The sequence below is a fragment of the mitochondrial genome of Penaeus vannamei (assembly GCF_042767895.1).
Source record: "Penaeus vannamei mitochondrion, complete genome".
NCBI classification, from domain to species: domain Eukaryota; kingdom Metazoa; phylum Arthropoda; class Malacostraca; order Decapoda; family Penaeidae; genus Penaeus; species Penaeus vannamei.
The window spans coordinates 1-15,852 of record NC_009626.1 but is presented as its reverse complement, the minus strand read 5'-3'; the positions used below and the strand labels follow the sequence as shown (position 1 = coordinate 15,852).

The window sequence follows — 15,852 nt, the reverse complement described above, 5'->3', positions numbered from 1 at the left end:
TTGTATAAGCTAAAATTAATTTTAAAAATTTATTTTTAATTAAATAGATTGATTTTATATTAAAAGATAGTTATAAAAATTAGTGTCTTCTTTTTGTGTGAAACTTTAATCAGAGAATATTTAAGTTTCACAGAAGAAGACACTAATTTATTTTAAAAAAAATAATCTTAATGAATTATAAAAGGAACTTGATTTATTCTCTAGTATTTATATGCTTAATTGTAAATACAATTTAAAGTAAGATAAATATTTTCACTATTTATCTATTGATCAATAAATATAAATTAACTACGCTTTAAAGAAACACTTTAAATATAAAGATTTAAAGTCATATTAAAGCTAAATAAACATTTAAAGTTAATATAGATAGAATAATTGTTTAATACAGAACTAATGAATATATAATTAAACAAATATTTATATAAAATCTTATTAAAATCTAGTTAATTACAAGATTTATATGGAGCTTGTCAAAATTATATCACTAATATAATAGTTGTTTAATTATAAAAATAAACGTAATTTTAATAAAAAAATAAATGTTATATATATTGTTGCATTCTAAAAAAAAATTGAGGGCAATCATATAATTCTACAAAAAGAAAAGTAGGAATATAAACAAAAGATGTAATTGTTATTTTTGTTCTAGAATAAAAGCATAATTATAATTATATCAAATATAAAATGCAAGCGAATAAATGTTTTATACAAAAAAGGGGAAAAAAGGGGAGAAACGTAATTCTAAGTGTAAATTAGTTTTATTCTAAAATGATATCATTTTTAATAAAAATACTACAAAAATATTACATAAATAAAAATAAATATAGATTATAAGATTAACTTTAATAACATGTTATGCAAAGTTTTATCCTAGCTTGTTCTTTCACTTTTAGGTCAATGGTACATGTAAGTTTTTAGTGAGCCAATAAAATTTATGTAAACTAGAGGAATGTAAATAACGTTAAAGGTAGGGGCACCATTAAATAATAAATTCTCAGTACCTAGTACTAATTAAATAAATGTAAATTGGAATTGATGATCCTAATAATATACCTGGCTAAAATTTGTGCCAGCAGCCGCGGTTATACTGAGAGGTAAATTGAAAGAAAATTGGTTAAAAATAGTTATATTATTGATTGATAATTTCTTAAGAGCTTGTACTGATAAAGGGTGAAATCAATTTTTTAGTATACAAGGTAATAAAAATATCAATCTGAATTGAAGCTATCAAAATAAAGGAATGAACCAGGATTAGATACCCTGTTACACTTTATATAAATTATAAAATTACCTGGGTATTAAACAGCTATTGTCTTGAAACTCAAAGGATTTGGCGGTAACTTAGTCTATTTAGAGGAACCTGTCCTGTAATCGATAGTCCACGAAAAATCTTACTTTATCTTGTAGAAATCAGTTTGTATACCGTCATTATTAGATAACTTTAATAAAATTTAAAGTTGTTGGAATAGTCTAGCTAATATATTAGATCAAGGTGCAGCTTATGATAAAGAAAGAGATGGGTTACATTGTAATAAATATAAACGGAACAACAAATGAACGTTTGTTGTTGAAGGTGGATTTAAAAGTAATAAGATTTTAATAAGATCTTCTGAGTTTAGCTCTAGGTTATGTACACATCGCCCGTCGCTCTCGTTAATTAAAGCGAGATAAGTCGTAACATAGTAGGTGTACTGGAAAGTGTACCTAGAAATTCAAGATGGAGCTTGAATAGTTAAGCATCTCACTTACGTTGAGAAGTTCGTTGTGCAAATCAACGCATCTTGAAAATTAAGTCTTACTAATATTAAGCTATCATAGTGTATATATTTAAAGGTAATAAAAAGATTTTGGAGTATTATTGTTTTAGTAGAGTGAATCGAAAAAAAAATTAAAAAGAGTTATAGAATAAAGTACTGTAAAGGAAAGATGAAATAAATTGAAAATTTAATTAAAATAAAGTAAAGTTAAATACTTGTACCTTGTGTATTAGGGAGGATTAAAATAATCTTATTAGAGTAAGTAGTCCCGAAAGAAAAAGAGCTAACATAAATAAATAGTTTTCGTATTAATGAAATTATTAAATTTATGTTAGTAGTGAAATGCTAGACGATTTTTCATATCTGGTTGAAGGAGAATTAAATTAAATTTAGTTATTTTGAGGTTAAAAAAGCTTTAAAATAATAAAGAGTAGGAGGGAAGAGCTTCTTATTCTAATAATAAGTAAACTATAATAAAAGTAATTTAAGTATTACTGAATTAGGCTTAAAAACAGCCATATTAGTAAAGCGTTCTAGTTAATGTAACATCTTCGATTAATATTTATATAAGTAAAAATTTAGTAGTAATTATCCGACTCTCTTAGTTAATATGTTATTAAAAGTAATAATGATTTTATTAGTAGAAATAAACTGTGATATTATAATTTGAAATGAAAAAAAATTTCTTATTTAATACAAGATATAATTAAGGAACTCGGCAAATAATGCTTTTGCCTGTTTATCAAAAACATGTCTATATGATTGGTATGTAAAGTCTGGCCTGCCCACTGATTTATTTTAAAGGGCCGCGGTATACTGACCGTGCGAAGGTAGCATAATCATTAGTCTTTTAATTGGAGGCTCGTATGAATGGTTGGACAAAAAGCAAACTGTCTCAATTATATTTATTGAATTTAACTTTTAAGTGAAAAGGCTTAAATAAATTAAGGGGACGATAAGACCCTATAAAGCTTTACAATAAGTTACCTATATTATAAATTGTTAGTATAACTTGAGTTTAGGTAACGTTTGTTGCGTTGGGGCGACGAGAATATAATAAGTAACTGTTCTTAAGTTATTTAATGACAGAAATTTCTGGAAAATTAATGATCCTCTACTAGAGATCATAAGATTAAGTTACTTTAGGGATAACAGCGTAATCTTCTTTGAGAGTCCACATCGACAGGAAGGGTTGCGACCTCGATGTTGAATTAAGGGTTCCTTATAATGCAGCAGTTATAAAGGAGGGTCTGTTCGACCTTTAAATCCTTACATGATCTGAGTTCAGACCGGCGTGAGCCAGGTCGGTTTCTATCTCTTAATTTTATAAAAATTATCTTAGTACGAAAGGATTAGGTAATTGGAATAATTCTTGCTTTGTATGTATAAGTATAATCGGTCTGTTGCTTTGGCAGAATTATGCATTGGACTTAGGATCCAATAATGTGGGTGTTAATCCCACAGGTAATACTGTGATAACATTAATTATAGTTATTAATTACTTACTGTTGATTATTTGTGTTTTAGTAGGAGTTGCGTTTGTTACATTACTAGAGCGTAAAATTTTGGGTTATATTCAAATCCGTAAGGGTCCCAACAAGGTGGGATTTATAGGGTTGTTACAACCATTTGCCGATGCTGTTAAGTTGTTCACTAAAGAACAGACTCTACCGGTTATATCAAATTTTCTCCCTTATTACTTATCTCCTGTTTTTAGTCTTTTTGTGTCTTTAATTGTATGGCTAGTTATGCCATATGAACTGGGGTTAATAAATTTTAGTATGAGAACTTTGTTTTTTCTATGTTGTACAAGTCTAGGAGTGTATACGACTATAAGAGCAGGGTGAGCTTCAAATTCTAAATATTCCTTATTAGGAAGCCTGCGAGCGGTAGCCCAGACTATTTCTTATGAGGTAAGATTAGCTTTGATTCTACTATCATTCATTTTTTTAGTAGGAGGGTTTGACTTAAGATTATTTAGTTTATATCAGCGAGATGTGTGATTATTATGGTTTACTTTTCCGCTGGCTTTAATTTGATTTGCTTCTTGTTTAGCAGAGACTAACCGGACTCCTTTTGATTTTGCAGAAGGAGAGTCTGAGTTAGTGTCAGGGTTTAATACGGAGTACAGAAGAGGGGGATTTGCCTTGATCTTTATAGCAGAGTATGCAAGAATTTTATTTATAAGAATGTTATTTTCTTTAATTTTTTTAGGGGGGAATTTGCTGAGACCTCTTTATTATGTAAAGCTCGTAATAGTAGCATTTGCCTTTGTGTGAGTTCGGGGGACGTTGCCTCGTTTTCGTTACGATAAATTGATATATTTAGCTTGAAAAAGATTTTTACCGGTAGCATTAAATTATTTGATTTTCTTTATAGGAGTAAAGTCTATCTGTTTCGTTTTTATATTATAAATGTACTCTTTTAAGAAATAAAGTTATTAGAGGATTCGAACCTCTATTGCGAGCTTTCAAAACACGTGCTTTCCTATCAGCCAAACAACTTAATCTAGTATTTTATCCCATCAAATAAGAGTTAGAGGGTTAATGACATAGTAAGAGAAGTAGAGAACAGTAAGAATCTGCCCAGTAAGGACATAAGGATCTTCTACCGGTCGTGCTCCAATTCAGGTAAGAAGGAAAACAATTCTAACTAAAGATCAGAATATAACTTGATTCAATGGGTAAAATGTTAGGCTTCGGAACTTGGCAGCATGAGTAAATGGTAGAACAAGTAAGATAAGAATCGATATAACAAGAGCGATGACTCCTCCTAACTTGTTAGGAATAGAACGGAGAATAGCGTAGGCAAATAAGAAATATCATTCTGGTTGAATGTGTGCAGGAGTGACTAAGGGATTGGCAGGGATAAAATTATCAGGATCTCCTAAAAGATAAGGGTTAAGCAGGGTTAATAAAATTAAAGCGGCTAATATAACGATAAATCCAGTAATATCTTTAAATGTGAAGTAAGGGTGGAAAGGTACTTTATCTACATTTCTTACAATCCCAAGAGGATTATTAGAACCTGTTTGGTGAATAAAAAGAATATGAATGATAGTAGCGGCAGCTACAATAAATGGGAATAAGAAATGAAAAGTGAAGAAGCGGGTTAGTGTAGCGTTGTCTACGGCGAACCCTCCTCAAATTCATTGAACTAGGTCAGTTCCGATGTAAGGGATAGCAGAGAATAAGTTTGTAATAACAGTTGCTCCTCAAAAAGATATTTGTCCTCAAGGTAAGACATAACCTAAGAAAGCTGTTGCTATAACTAACAAAAGAATAACAACTCCCACAGATCAGGCATGTAAATATAGGAAGGATCCATAATAAATACCACGCCCTGTATGTATATATAAACAAATGAAAAAGAAAGAAGCTCCATTGGCGTGAAGAGTGCGTAAGAGTCATCCGTAATTAACGTCACGGCAAATATGAGCAACACTTGAGAAAGCTAAATCTACATGAGCTGTATAGTGCATAGCTAGAAAAAGACCTGTAACAATCTGAATTACTAAACATAAACCTAGAAGAGATCCAAAATTTCAGAGAGTCGAAATATTGGCAGGAGCTGGCAAATCTACGATGGCCCCATTCAGGATTTTAAACAATGGGTGGGATTTACGAATTGGTATTGTCATTTGTTATGATGATAAACGTAAAGGACCGAAAAAAGTGTTTGTAATTTTTACAACTACAATTAAAGTTAATAATAAATAAAGAACAATAAATAAAGTAAGATTTATAGTAGTATAATTATAAATAGAACTTAATAAAAATTGAGTAGATGATAAGTGGTTATTTGTTAATGAAGATTGCTGGATTGATATAGGAGTGTTTAGAAGAAGAGGGTCTACAAAGATTATTATAAATCCTATAAAAGTAATAAAAAAAGAGGTTAAAAAGAGAGACCCTGAGAAACTAAAAGACTCGTTAGATGCTAAAGAAGCAACATAGATAAAAAGAACTAGTATAGCTCCCAAAAAAATGAGGAATAAAATATAGGAGAACCAAAATGAATTTATAGATAGTCCGGCAGTGACACAAATTATAATGGTCTGAAATAGTAGTATAATCCCCATTGCTAGAGGGTGCAAGAGGCGAGTGAAAATGATAGAAGAAATAATAATTATAGGAGAAAGGATAATAATAAGTGAAATACAGAGAATAGTTTAATTAAAAATACTAGTTTTGGGGATTAGTGATAAGAGGTAACTCTTTTCTCTGATGCTTTAAGAAGATTTAATACTTCAATTCCGGTTTACAAGACCGATGTTTTATTTAAACTATTAAAACTAATGTTAATTCTTAATTTTTATTATATTGTGCCCGTAGTGAGAGTCATTTGCGGTTTATGAGTATTTGTTTCTAAACGTAAACATCTATTGAATACTTTATTAAGTTTAGAGTATATTATATTGAGAATCTTTTGAATTATAAGATTACATCTTTCTAATATAGGGCATGAAAGTTATTTTGTGTTGTTTTTTTTAACTTTAGCTGCTTGTGAAGGAGCTTTGGGATTAGCGTTATTGGTGTCGGTAGTACGTACACACGGTAATGACTGTTTTAGAAGATTTAGAGTATTACAATGTTAAAATTTATGCTGGCTTGTATTATATTGATACCCTTAGTTAATTCGTGATGAGCGGTTCAGAGTTCTTTATTTATCTTGACCTTTATTTTAATATTATATTGCCATCATGACTTTAGTAATTATATAGCGGGATGGTGTTTTAATATTGACTCATTAGGTTATATTTTAATTTTGTTAAGATTTTGGATTACTGCCCTTGTAGTTTGTTCAAGACAAAAAGTGCTAAAAGAAAACAATTATCCCTCTTTATTTCTGTTAGTTAACATCTTCCTGTTATTTTTTTTAATTATAACATTCTCGGCTAATGATTATCTATTGTTTTATATTAGATTTGAAAGCTCTTTAATTCCTACATTAATTCTAATTCTGGGGTGGGGTTACCAACCTGAGCGTTTACAGGCTGGGGTTTATATATTATTTTATACTTTATTTGCCTCATTACCCTTGTTGGTATCGTTGATTAGATTATATAATATAAGAGGAAGATTAACTTTAGGGTTAGTCGAAAATGTAAGAGGAGCTGGATTTATTTCCTGTATCTGATATGTAGTAACAGTATTTGCTTTCATTGTAAAGTTACCTATATTTTTAGTACATCTGTGATTACCAAAAGCGCATGTAGAAGCACCTGTTGCAGGATCAATGATTCTGGCTGGGGTTTTACTTAAATTAGGAGGTTATGGTCTGATTCGAGTATTACCTTTATTCGGAGAAGCTAATAAGAATTTATCTTGATTGTGGGTAAGAATTAGATTAGTAGGAGGAGTAGTTGTAAGTCTGATATGTTTACGACAAGTGGATATGAAAGCTTTAATTGCTTACTCTTCTGTAGCTCATATAGGGCTAGTATTATCTGGATTAGTAGTATTTGGTTGATGAGGAGTAAATGGAGCAGTTGTGGTGATAATTGGACATGGGCTGTGTTCTTCAGGATTATTTTGCTTGGCTAACATGGTTTATGAACGAATTGGAAGTCGAAGCTTATTGATTAGAAAAGGCTTAATGAATTTTATACCAAGAATAGCATTATGATGATTCTTGTTAAGAGCAGGTAATATAGCCGCACCTCCTACTTTAAACCTTTTAGGTGAAATTAGCCTGATTATTAGTGTTGTATCTTGAAGAAAGGTAAGTATGTTGTCCATTTCATTGTTATCTTTTTTCAGAGCTGCTTATACTTTATATATATTTTCTCTGAGACAACATGGTAAATACTATAGAGCTTTATTTTCGTGTTGTTCTGGCAAGGTTCGAGAATACCTAATTTTGATATTACATTGACTTCCTTTAAATGTCTTAATCTTGAAGGGAAGAACTGTTATATTTATCTTATAAGTTTAAATAGTTTAAATAAAACGTCGGTTTGTGGTACCGTAGATATGAATATTATTCATTTTAGACCATGTTATGAATAGTTTCTATATATTTATCGAGAATATTATTTCTACTTAGAGGTTCTTTGAGTTGTTTAGTTCTTTCTTTATTGTGTCTAAAAAGAGGTCAAGCTTGATTTATTGAATGAGAACTGTTAAGATTAAACTCCAGTTCTATTGTAATGACTTTAATCTTAGATTGAATATCTTTTATGTTTTTAGGATTTGTAATATTTATTTCTTCTATGGTATTATATTATAGAGGAGAGTATATACATGGCGATAGAAATATAAATCGATTTATATATTTGGTATTGGCTTTTGTCATGTCTATGGGCTTTTTAATCATTAGTCCAAACTTGATTAGAATTTTGTTAGGGTGAGATGGTCTGGGGCTAGTATCTTATGCACTAGTTATTTATTACCAGAATGAGAAATCGGCCAATGCTGGAATATTAACAGCTCTTTCAAATCGGGTAGGAGACGTGGCTATCTTGCTAGCTATCTCTCTATTTTTCAGTTGTGGAGGATGGAATTTCTTATTTTACGTTGAAAATATACCTATTATTGGATCTGGCGGACTGCTTTGCGGGTTAGTAGTGTTGGCGGCTATAACTAAAAGAGCTCAGATTCCCTTTTCCGCTTGATTACCTGCAGCTATAGCTGCACCCACTCCGGTTTCTGCACTGGTTCATTCATCTACTCTAGTAACTGCTGGAGTTTACTTATTAATTCGGTTTAGTCCGGCTCTAGAAGGGCGGTTAAGTCAAACGGTATTATTACTCTTATCTAGATTAACTATATTCATAGCCGGTTTGGGGGCAAACTTTGAATATGATTTAAAAAAAATCATTGCTTTATCTACTTTAAGTCAATTAGGAGTGATAATAAGAATTCTTTCGTTAGGTTATGCTGACCTTGCTTTTTTTCATTTATTGGCTCATGCATTGTTTAAAGCTCTTTTATTTATGTGTGCCGGGGCTGTAATTCACAGTGTAAAAGATTATCAAGATATTCGGATAATAGGGGGACTAGTATATCATATACCGTTGACGGGAATATGCATAAACTTAGCTAATTTAGCCCTATGTGGAACTCCTTTTTTGGCTGGTTTTTACTCTAAAGATATAATTTTGGAAGTTGCCTTTATATCTCCGATTAATTTAGTTTCTTTTTTATTATATGCTTTAGCGACTGGTTTAACGGTGTGTTATACGATGCGCCTAGTTTATTATAGTTTATCTGGGGATTTTAATTTGGGTAACCTGTATTCTATTAGAGATGAAGGTAAGATTATAACTAATCCTATAATGGGACTAAGAGTTGGAGCTGTATTTGGAGGAGCTACATTAGCTTGATTGATTTTTCCATGTCCTTATATAATTTGTATAAGTCCTGTTTTTAAAATATTGGCTTTAATTGTAAGAGTGATTGGAGGCGTTCTGGGTTATCTGTTAAATTTAAATGCTGTTAATTACAATCTGAATTCTTTAAAATATTATAATAGAGTTGTATTTTCTGGTTCTATATGATTTATGCCTTTCTTATCTACATACGGAGCAAGTAAGAACTTTTTAGGGAGAGGAGAAACTTATCAGAGAGTTGGAGATATAGGATGGTCTGAATATTATGGAGGACAGGGAATTTATTCTTTTATTATGAGAAGATCTAAAATTTTGCAAGTGTTCCAGGACAATAGTATAAAAATTTATATATTAAGTTTCTTACTTTGAGTGATTGTATTAGTATTTGTTGTAGTTTACCTATATAGCTTATATAATAGAGCATTGCACTGAAGCTGCAAAGGAAATTAGTCTAATTTGTAGGTATATTCTACTTATAATGCACTGTTTTTAAAAGGATTGTTTACCTTTAGTTTTACAATGAAAATGTAATGTGTTTATTACACTATAATAACAGGGACATAAACGGAGTTTAACCGCTTAAGGGAGAAGTTAGCAGCTTCTTCTTGATCCACCTGTCCCCTTGGTTAGGAGGGTTGGACTCCATTTCTATCATTAACAGTGATAAGCCTCTATTTTGGCTTTAACCAAGCAAGTAAAGGTGAGTTAACACCAAAAATCAGGCCGAAACTGAGTGCAATAGTTCGCTTTTTACTTAATGAAGTTAGCTCCTAATGGAGCACTTTTTGAGTGCAAATCAAATGTCATTGTTGACTATAACTCCAATAAGCTCATTCTAATGCTCCTTGGTTTCATTCATGGTATAATCCAACAAGAAGAATAATGATGAATACGAATCCTGTAAAGGCTCAGGCCGAAATATTTGAAAAATTGATGATCATAGCCAAAGGTAGTAATAGTGTAATTTCTACATCAAAAATAAGAAAAATAACAGCAATTAAGAAAAACCGAAGAGAAAAAGGGAGTCGGGCGGATCCTTTAGGATCAAAGCCGCACTCGAATGGTGAATTTTTTTCACGGTCTATGATGGTTTTTTTTGCTAAAAGGGAAGCAAGAATTATAACAACAGCTCTAATGATTAAAGTAATTGTAATTGAGATTAATAAAACGATCATTGCCTTTCCTAGAAATTTTCTAGACCCTCTGGTTGGAAGCCAAATATACTATTATACTAAAAAGGCATCCTCCTCATCAATAAATGGAGATATAAAGGAAGAGTCAAACTACATCTACAAAGTGTCAATACCAAGCGGCAGCTTCAAATCCGAAATGATGAGTAGCTGAAAAATGACATTTATATAAACGATATAAACAAACTATTAAAAAAGTTCTACCAATAATAACATGAAGACCGTGAAAACCAGTAGCAACAAAGAAAGTGGAACCATAAACAGAATCGGCAATTGTAAATGGGGCTTCATAATATTCTAAAGCTTGTAGTGCCGTAAAGTATATCCCTAAGAATACTGTAATGCCTAGACTTTGTATAGCCTGGGAGTGGTTAGATTCTATAATTGCGTGGTGAGCTCATGTTACAGTAGCTCCAGAAGCAAGCAGGATAGCAGTATTCAGGAGAGGAATTTGGAATGGATTAAAAGTCTGAATACCTGCTGGAGGTCAGCATCTCCCCACTTCCACGTTAGGAGCAAGTCTTCTGTGGAAGAAGGCTCAAAAAAATGAAAAAAAGAATAAAACTTCTGAGGTAATAAATAGAATTATTCCCCATCGAAGCCCAATAGTAACTGCTTTTGTATGAAGACCTTGATAAGTTCCTTCTCGTGTAATATCCCGTCACCATTGGATTATAGTGAGAGTAGTAGCAGTAACTCCTAAAATTAATAGGTCAGGATTGAATTGGTGAAATCATTTAACTAATCCCGTAGTTAATATTATAGCTCTAATTGAGCCCGTAAGAGGTCATGGTCTTATGTCTACTAAGTGGAAGGCGTGATGTCCGTGAGATGATGTCATTAGTTTATTATGTGACTTCGCTAGCATAAAGGGTTCTTAATACTGCAAATACATATGACTGAATAACTGCTACAGCAGCTTCAAGAATTAATAATAGGATCTGTCCAATAATAAGCATAGAAATCAATGTAGCTGATAAGGAAGGACCAGTTCTTCCTAAAAGAGTAAGTAATAGGTGGCCTGCAATTATATTAGCTGCTAATCGCACTGCTAAGGTACCAGGTCGGATTACATTTCTGATGGTTTCAATTAATACTATAAAAGGTATAAGAGCTCCGGGAGTCCCTTGCGGAACAAGATGAGCAAACATATGTTGAGTGTGGTTAATTCATCCGAATATTATAAAGGCTACTCATAAAGGTAGGGCAAGAGCTAGTGTTATAGTAAGATGTCTTGTGCTTGTAAAAACGTATGGAAGTAGACCTAAAAAGTTATTAAAAACAATAAGGCTAAAAAGACTAACAAATATGAGTGTAGTTCCAAAATGAGATGAACCTAATAAAGTTTTAAATTCTTTGTGAAGAGTTCTTGTAATCAAAGTTCATAATAGGGATCATCGTGATGGTATTGCTCAATAAAGTATAGGCAAAAATATCATTCCAAGGAAGGTAGATATTCAGTTAAGAGGGAGTATAAGAACTCTTGATGTAGGATCAAAGACTGAGAATAAATTTGTTATCATTTTCAATTTATTTCTACTTTTTGTAGTGGAGAAGGTGATTTTTCAATTTTTGTAGGTACTTTAATGAAATAATTTAAGATAATAAATACAATAAATGTGGTTGAAAATATAAGAAATAGGTTTAGTCATAATAAGGGAGCTATTTGAGGGATCAAAAGATATCAATGATATTGATTACTTAAGCATGACAGGCTTATGTTATGTTTAATTAACTAATCTTTTAATCATCGGAAGTAGTCGTTAATTACTATTATAGGTTTAAAAGACCTACACTTACTTTCAGTCATCCGATGAGGCTTCTCTGGAAGAAGAAATTCAGTTTAAGAAGGAATTTACTGATACTCTCTCGATCACAATAGGCATGAATCTATGGTTCGCACCACAGATTTCTGAACATTGACCATAAAATAACCCTGGCCGGTTTATCAAGAAACTTACTTGATTAAGTCGTCCTGGAATGGCATCTGCCTTAACACCAAGTGCTGGCACTGTTCATGAATGAATTACATCAGCAGCACTAATCAAAACTCGGATCTGAGTGTTTATTGGTAACACAGTTCGATTATCTACATCTAGAAGTCGAAATCCGTCCTCAGGTAATTCATTGGAAGGAATTATATAAGAATCAAATTCGACTTGGAGGAAGTCTGAATATTCATATCTTCAGTATCATTGATGTCCGATGGTTTTCAATGTTACGCTAGGGTTATTCACTTCATCTAATAAATATAACAGTCGTAACGAAGGAAGGGCAATGAAGATAAGAATCAAAGCAGGTAAAACAGTTCATACAATTTCAATAGTTTGTCCTTCTAGTAAGAAACGATTTGTGAAGGTGTTAAAGAAAAGGGTTGATATTATATAACCTACTAGTGTTGTAATTAAAATGAGTACAACTATAGCGTGGTCATGAAAAAAAATTAATTGTTCTATAAGTGGGGATGCTCTATCTTGTAAACCTAAGTGACCTCATGTTGGCATAAGTTTTCTAAAAGAAGAAATAATCTTCCTGGTAGGAGCTTAAATCCTATGCATCTGTCTGCCATTTTAGAAATTAGTGATTAAGGGAATTTCTATATAACTATGATCTGCTGGTGGAAGGTTATGCTGTCATTCGATTGAAGTTGGTAAGAATAGTGAAAAAACTACAGGCCGAGCAGCAGTTAATGCTTCTCAGACGATTATAACAAAGCCTAACACGGCAATCAGGGATACCGTTGATCCAATGGAAGATACAACATTTCATGCTGAATAAGCATCTGGGTAGTCTGAGTATCGTCGAGGTATTCCATTAAGACCTAAGAAATGTTGGGGGAAGAATGTAATATTTACTCCAATGAATATAACAAGAAAGTGAATTTTTAATCACTTAGGGTTTAAGGTAAGCCCCGTAAATAAAGGGAATCAGTGGGCAATACCTGCAAAAATACCAAATACAGCTCCTATTGAAAGAACATAGTGGAAATGTGCTACTACGTAGTATGTATCATGTAAAATAATGTCAATTGAAGAATTAGCTAGTACAACACCGGTTAAACCACCCACAGTAAATAGAAATACAAATCCTAGCGCTCAAATTAGAGAAGGACTATAGTTAAGTTGAGTACCATGAAGAGTACCTAGTCAACTGAAAATTTTAATACCTGTAGGAACGGCAATAATCATTGTTGCAGATGTAAAATAAGCACGAGTATCAACATCCATACCTACTGTAAATATATGGTGTGCTCATACTACGAATCCTAGGACACCAATAGCAAGTATAGCATAGATTATCCCGAGTGTTCCGAATGCTTCTTTTTTACCAGATTCTTGACTAATAATATGGGAAATTATACCAAAAGCAGGTAAAATTAAAATATATACTTCTGGGTGACCGAAGAATCAGAATAAATGTTGATATAAAACTGGGTCTCCTCCTCCTGCTGGGTCGAAGAATGATGTGTTAAGATTACGGTCTGTTAAAAGTATAGTAATAGCTCCTGCTAAGACTGGTAATGATAAAAGTAGTAATAAAGCAGTGATAAATACTGCTCATACAAATAGAGGTATACGGTCTATAGTTATTCCTGTAGATCGTATATTGATTACAGTTGTTATAAAGTTTACTGCTCCCAGAATAGAAGATACTCCAGCTAAGTGAAGAGAGAAAATTCCAAGATCTACTGAAGCTCCAGCGTGAGCAATACTGGCAGATAAAGGAGGGTATACCGTTCATCCGGTTCCGACACCTCTTTCAACCATTCCTCTTGATAAAAGCAATGTGAGAGAAGGAGGTAATAACCAGAAGCTTATATTATTCATCCGAGGGAAGGCTATATCTGGGGCACCTAACATTAAAGGTACTAGTCAATTACCAAATCCTCCAATTATAATTGGTATAACTATAAAAAAAATTATTACAAAAGCGTGAGCTGTGACAACTACGTTATAAATTTGATCATCCCCAATGAGGCTCCCAGGTTGACCTAATTCAGCTCGGATAATAAGTCTAAGAGCGGTACCTACTATTCCAGCTCAAGCCCCGAAGATAAAGTATAATGTTCCAATGTCTTTGTGGTTTGTAGAAAATAATCATCGTTGCGTTGGATAAAATGGCTGAGGTGTAGGCGATAGACTGTAAATCTATATACGGATTTATAATCCTTTTATCATGGCTTTGTAGTGGAAATTATAAGACGTCAGACTGCAATTCTGAAGATGCGCAAAGCGCCAGAGCTTAAAGCTTAAGAGATTTTTACTCTTTTTGATAACTTTGAAGGCTATTAGTTTAGATAACTTAAAGCTTTATAGAATGATCGTAAATAAGCTAGGAGCTAGAAGTCCGAAAATGTTCATATAAATTATTGATGGAGTTATGTAAGATGAAATCGTTGATTTTGTACTTCACTTGGTCTTTGGTCTTGAAATAGTGAGGGCTGTTATGGCTACTCGTAGATAGTAGAATAAAGTTAAGAGAGCTGAAGCTAATAAAATAGCTAGAGTAATAAATATATGAGAAGATACCATTTCTTGAATGATAATTCACTTAGGAATAAACCCAGTGAAAGGAGGTAATCCCCCCAGAGAAAGAAGAGAAGTGAATGTTAGGATTTTTATATGGGATGAGTGTGGAGTGTGATTTCCAATATGAGAAATATGGAAGACGTCTTGATAATTAAATAAAATCGCTACTGAACTGGAAATGAGACAGTAAAAAGAAAAGTAAAGGAGTCAGTTAGTTTCACTGATCAAGATCGCTGATATTATTCAGGCTATATGGTTAATTGACGAGTAAGCTATGATTTTACGAAGAAATGTCTGATTAATCCCTCCGATTGCTCCTACCAGTGCTGAGGTGATAATAGCTGCTGGAACAATATATAAAGTATTGGAGTATAATAAGTATGACAGTAATGACAAGGGAGCAATTTTTTGAATTGTTATAAGGATAATAACTTGGTTTCATTGAAGTCCTTCTATCACTCTAGGAAATCAGAAATGAAAAGGAGCGGCTCCAGCTTTAAGTAGAAGAGCAACAGTAAACAAAGTAGTGGCAAGCTCACTTGAGGACATTATAAAAGAGGCAGATATGATAATGATTGATGAACCTAAAGCTTGAATTAAAAAATATTTTAAAGCAGCCTCTGAAGAGTATTGGTTGTTTTTGGAAGAAATAAGTGGAATAAAGGATAAAAGATTTAGTTCTAGCCCCATTCAAGCACCGAACCAAGAAGAAGATGAAATGGAGAGAAGAGTCCCTAATATAAGAGTTGAAAAAAATAAAATCTGAGAGGAAGAAAGAGGAATTAAAAAGAGAGGGAGTATGACCCTCATAGATGGGGTATGAGCCCACGAGCTTGCTTAGCTTATCTTTTTATATTAAAAAGAATAAACTATTATAAGGATATACTCTGGTGTAAAGCGCACACAAAGTTTTGATCTTTGGAGGAATGGTGTTGATTCCATTGGGTATAAAAAAAAAGGGGGGAGGGAGGAGCAATAATGAAGGTAAGGCTTTACTTACATGTTTTACCCTATCAAGATAATCCTTTTTCAGGCACTTCATT

At 32.4% G+C, this 15,852-nt stretch overlaps 13 protein-coding genes and 24 non-coding genes across 37 annotated transcripts, besides 1 other annotated feature; 14 read left to right on the top strand and 23 right to left on the bottom strand. All coding sequences in view use genetic code 5, as the record gives it.

Moving 5' to 3' along the window:
• Positions 1 to 857: part of a D loop (control region) that runs on past the window's edge.
• On the top strand, positions 858 to 1,713 carry KEG56_r01. The gene has a single exon. It is a non-coding gene; the product is annotated as a s-rRNA (ribosomal RNA).
• On the top strand, positions 1,714 to 1,785 carry KEG56_t22. Its single transcript has one exon. It is a non-coding gene; the product is annotated as a tRNA-Val (tRNA).
• Positions 1,786 to 1,788: 3 nt separating this feature from the next.
• On the top strand, positions 1,789 to 3,157 carry KEG56_r02. The gene has a single exon. It is a non-coding gene; the product is annotated as a l-rRNA (ribosomal RNA).
• A 2-nt stretch (positions 3,158 to 3,159) lies between these two features.
• KEG56_t21 lies at positions 3,160 to 3,227 on the top strand. Its single transcript has one exon. It is a non-coding gene; the product is annotated as a tRNA-Leu (tRNA).
• A 5-nt stretch (positions 3,228 to 3,232) lies between these two features.
• On the top strand, positions 3,233 to 4,171 carry ND1 (NADH dehydrogenase subunit 1). Its single transcript has one exon. It carries the CDS (start codon positions 3,233 to 3,235, stop codon positions 4,169 to 4,171), a length of 939 nt encoding a protein of 312 aa, YP_001315044.1.
• A 20-nt stretch (positions 4,172 to 4,191) lies between these two features.
• KEG56_t20 lies at positions 4,192 to 4,261 on the bottom strand. The gene has a single exon. It is a non-coding gene; the product is annotated as a tRNA-Ser (tRNA).
• CYTB (cytochrome b) lies at positions 4,262 to 5,397 on the bottom strand. Its single transcript has one exon. A coding segment is annotated over exon 1 (1,136 nt).
• A 3-nt stretch (positions 5,398 to 5,400) lies between these two features.
• Positions 5,401 to 5,916, bottom strand: ND6 (NADH dehydrogenase subunit 6). The gene has a single exon. It carries the CDS (start codon positions 5,914 to 5,916, stop codon positions 5,401 to 5,403), a length of 516 nt encoding a protein of 171 aa, YP_001315042.1.
• Position 5,917: 1 nt separating this feature from the next.
• On the top strand, positions 5,918 to 5,984 carry KEG56_t19. Its single transcript has one exon. It is a non-coding gene; the product is annotated as a tRNA-Pro (tRNA).
• KEG56_t18 lies at positions 5,985 to 6,052 on the bottom strand. Its single transcript has one exon. It is a non-coding gene; the product is annotated as a tRNA-Thr (tRNA).
• A 2-nt stretch (positions 6,053 to 6,054) lies between these two features.
• Positions 6,055 to 6,354, top strand: ND4L (NADH dehydrogenase subunit 4L). Its single transcript has one exon. The coding sequence runs from the start codon at positions 6,055 to 6,057 to the stop codon at positions 6,352 to 6,354; it is 300 nt and encodes a 99-aa protein (YP_001315041.1).
• ND4 (NADH dehydrogenase subunit 4) lies at positions 6,348 to 7,688 on the top strand. The gene has a single exon. It carries the CDS (start codon positions 6,348 to 6,350, stop codon positions 7,686 to 7,688), a length of 1,341 nt encoding a protein of 446 aa, YP_001315040.1.
• On the top strand, positions 7,689 to 7,755 carry KEG56_t17. The gene has a single exon. It is a non-coding gene; the product is annotated as a tRNA-His (tRNA).
• Positions 7,756 to 7,764: 9 nt separating this feature from the next.
• ND5 (NADH dehydrogenase subunit 5) lies at positions 7,765 to 9,487 on the top strand. The gene has a single exon. A coding segment is annotated over exon 1 (1,723 nt).
• Positions 9,488 to 9,500: 13 nt separating this feature from the next.
• On the top strand, positions 9,501 to 9,567 carry KEG56_t16. The gene has a single exon. It is a non-coding gene; the product is annotated as a tRNA-Phe (tRNA).
• Positions 9,568 to 9,574: 7 nt separating this feature from the next.
• On the bottom strand, positions 9,575 to 9,644 carry KEG56_t15. The gene has a single exon. It is a non-coding gene; the product is annotated as a tRNA-Glu (tRNA).
• On the bottom strand, positions 9,645 to 9,711 carry KEG56_t14. The gene has a single exon. It is a non-coding gene; the product is annotated as a tRNA-Ser (tRNA).
• KEG56_t13 lies at positions 9,712 to 9,780 on the bottom strand. Its single transcript has one exon. It is a non-coding gene; the product is annotated as a tRNA-Asn (tRNA).
• A 1-nt stretch (position 9,781) lies between these two features.
• KEG56_t12 lies at positions 9,782 to 9,846 on the bottom strand. Its single transcript has one exon. It is a non-coding gene; the product is annotated as a tRNA-Arg (tRNA).
• Positions 9,847 to 9,848: 2 nt separating this feature from the next.
• On the bottom strand, positions 9,849 to 9,913 carry KEG56_t11. The gene has a single exon. It is a non-coding gene; the product is annotated as a tRNA-Ala (tRNA).
• Positions 9,914 to 10,265, bottom strand: ND3 (NADH dehydrogenase subunit 3). Its single transcript has one exon. A coding segment is annotated over exon 1 (352 nt).
• Positions 10,266 to 10,331, bottom strand: KEG56_t10. The gene has a single exon. It is a non-coding gene; the product is annotated as a tRNA-Gly (tRNA).
• COX3 (cytochrome c oxidase subunit III) lies at positions 10,332 to 11,121 on the bottom strand. The gene has a single exon. A coding segment is annotated over exon 1 (790 nt).
• Positions 11,122 to 11,128: 7 nt separating this feature from the next.
• ATP6 (ATP synthase F0 subunit 6) lies at positions 11,129 to 11,803 on the bottom strand. The gene has a single exon. It carries the CDS (start codon positions 11,801 to 11,803, stop codon positions 11,129 to 11,131), a length of 675 nt encoding a protein of 224 aa, YP_001315036.1.
• On the bottom strand, positions 11,797 to 11,955 carry ATP8 (ATP synthase F0 subunit 8). Its single transcript has one exon. It carries the CDS (start codon positions 11,953 to 11,955, stop codon positions 11,797 to 11,799), a length of 159 nt encoding a protein of 52 aa, YP_001315035.1.
• Positions 11,956 to 12,025, bottom strand: KEG56_t09. Its single transcript has one exon. It is a non-coding gene; the product is annotated as a tRNA-Asp (tRNA).
• A 2-nt stretch (positions 12,026 to 12,027) lies between these two features.
• KEG56_t08 lies at positions 12,028 to 12,096 on the bottom strand. Its single transcript has one exon. It is a non-coding gene; the product is annotated as a tRNA-Lys (tRNA).
• On the bottom strand, positions 12,097 to 12,784 carry COX2 (cytochrome c oxidase subunit II). The gene has a single exon. A coding segment is annotated over exon 1 (688 nt).
• A 5-nt stretch (positions 12,785 to 12,789) lies between these two features.
• Positions 12,790 to 12,855, bottom strand: KEG56_t07. Its single transcript has one exon. It is a non-coding gene; the product is annotated as a tRNA-Leu (tRNA).
• On the bottom strand, positions 12,856 to 14,389 carry COX1 (cytochrome c oxidase subunit I; the record flags this gene model as incomplete). Its single annotated transcript has 1 exon — positions 12,856 to 14,389. A coding segment is annotated over one exon (1,534 nt), but the record flags the coding sequence as incomplete, so codon positions are not given.
• Positions 14,390 to 14,391: 2 nt separating this feature from the next.
• On the top strand, positions 14,392 to 14,457 carry KEG56_t06. Its single transcript has one exon. It is a non-coding gene; the product is annotated as a tRNA-Tyr (tRNA).
• A 1-nt stretch (position 14,458) lies between these two features.
• KEG56_t05 lies at positions 14,459 to 14,524 on the top strand. The gene has a single exon. It is a non-coding gene; the product is annotated as a tRNA-Cys (tRNA).
• Positions 14,524 to 14,592, bottom strand: KEG56_t04. Its single transcript has one exon. It is a non-coding gene; the product is annotated as a tRNA-Trp (tRNA).
• On the bottom strand, positions 14,593 to 15,592 carry ND2 (NADH dehydrogenase subunit 2). The gene has a single exon. A coding segment is annotated over exon 1 (1,000 nt).
• KEG56_t03 lies at positions 15,593 to 15,661 on the bottom strand. Its single transcript has one exon. It is a non-coding gene; the product is annotated as a tRNA-Met (tRNA).
• Positions 15,662 to 15,690: 29 nt separating this feature from the next.
• On the top strand, positions 15,691 to 15,760 carry KEG56_t02. The gene has a single exon. It is a non-coding gene; the product is annotated as a tRNA-Gln (tRNA).
• Positions 15,761 to 15,785: 25 nt separating this feature from the next.
• On the bottom strand, positions 15,786 to 15,852 carry KEG56_t01. Its single transcript has one exon. It is a non-coding gene; the product is annotated as a tRNA-Ile (tRNA).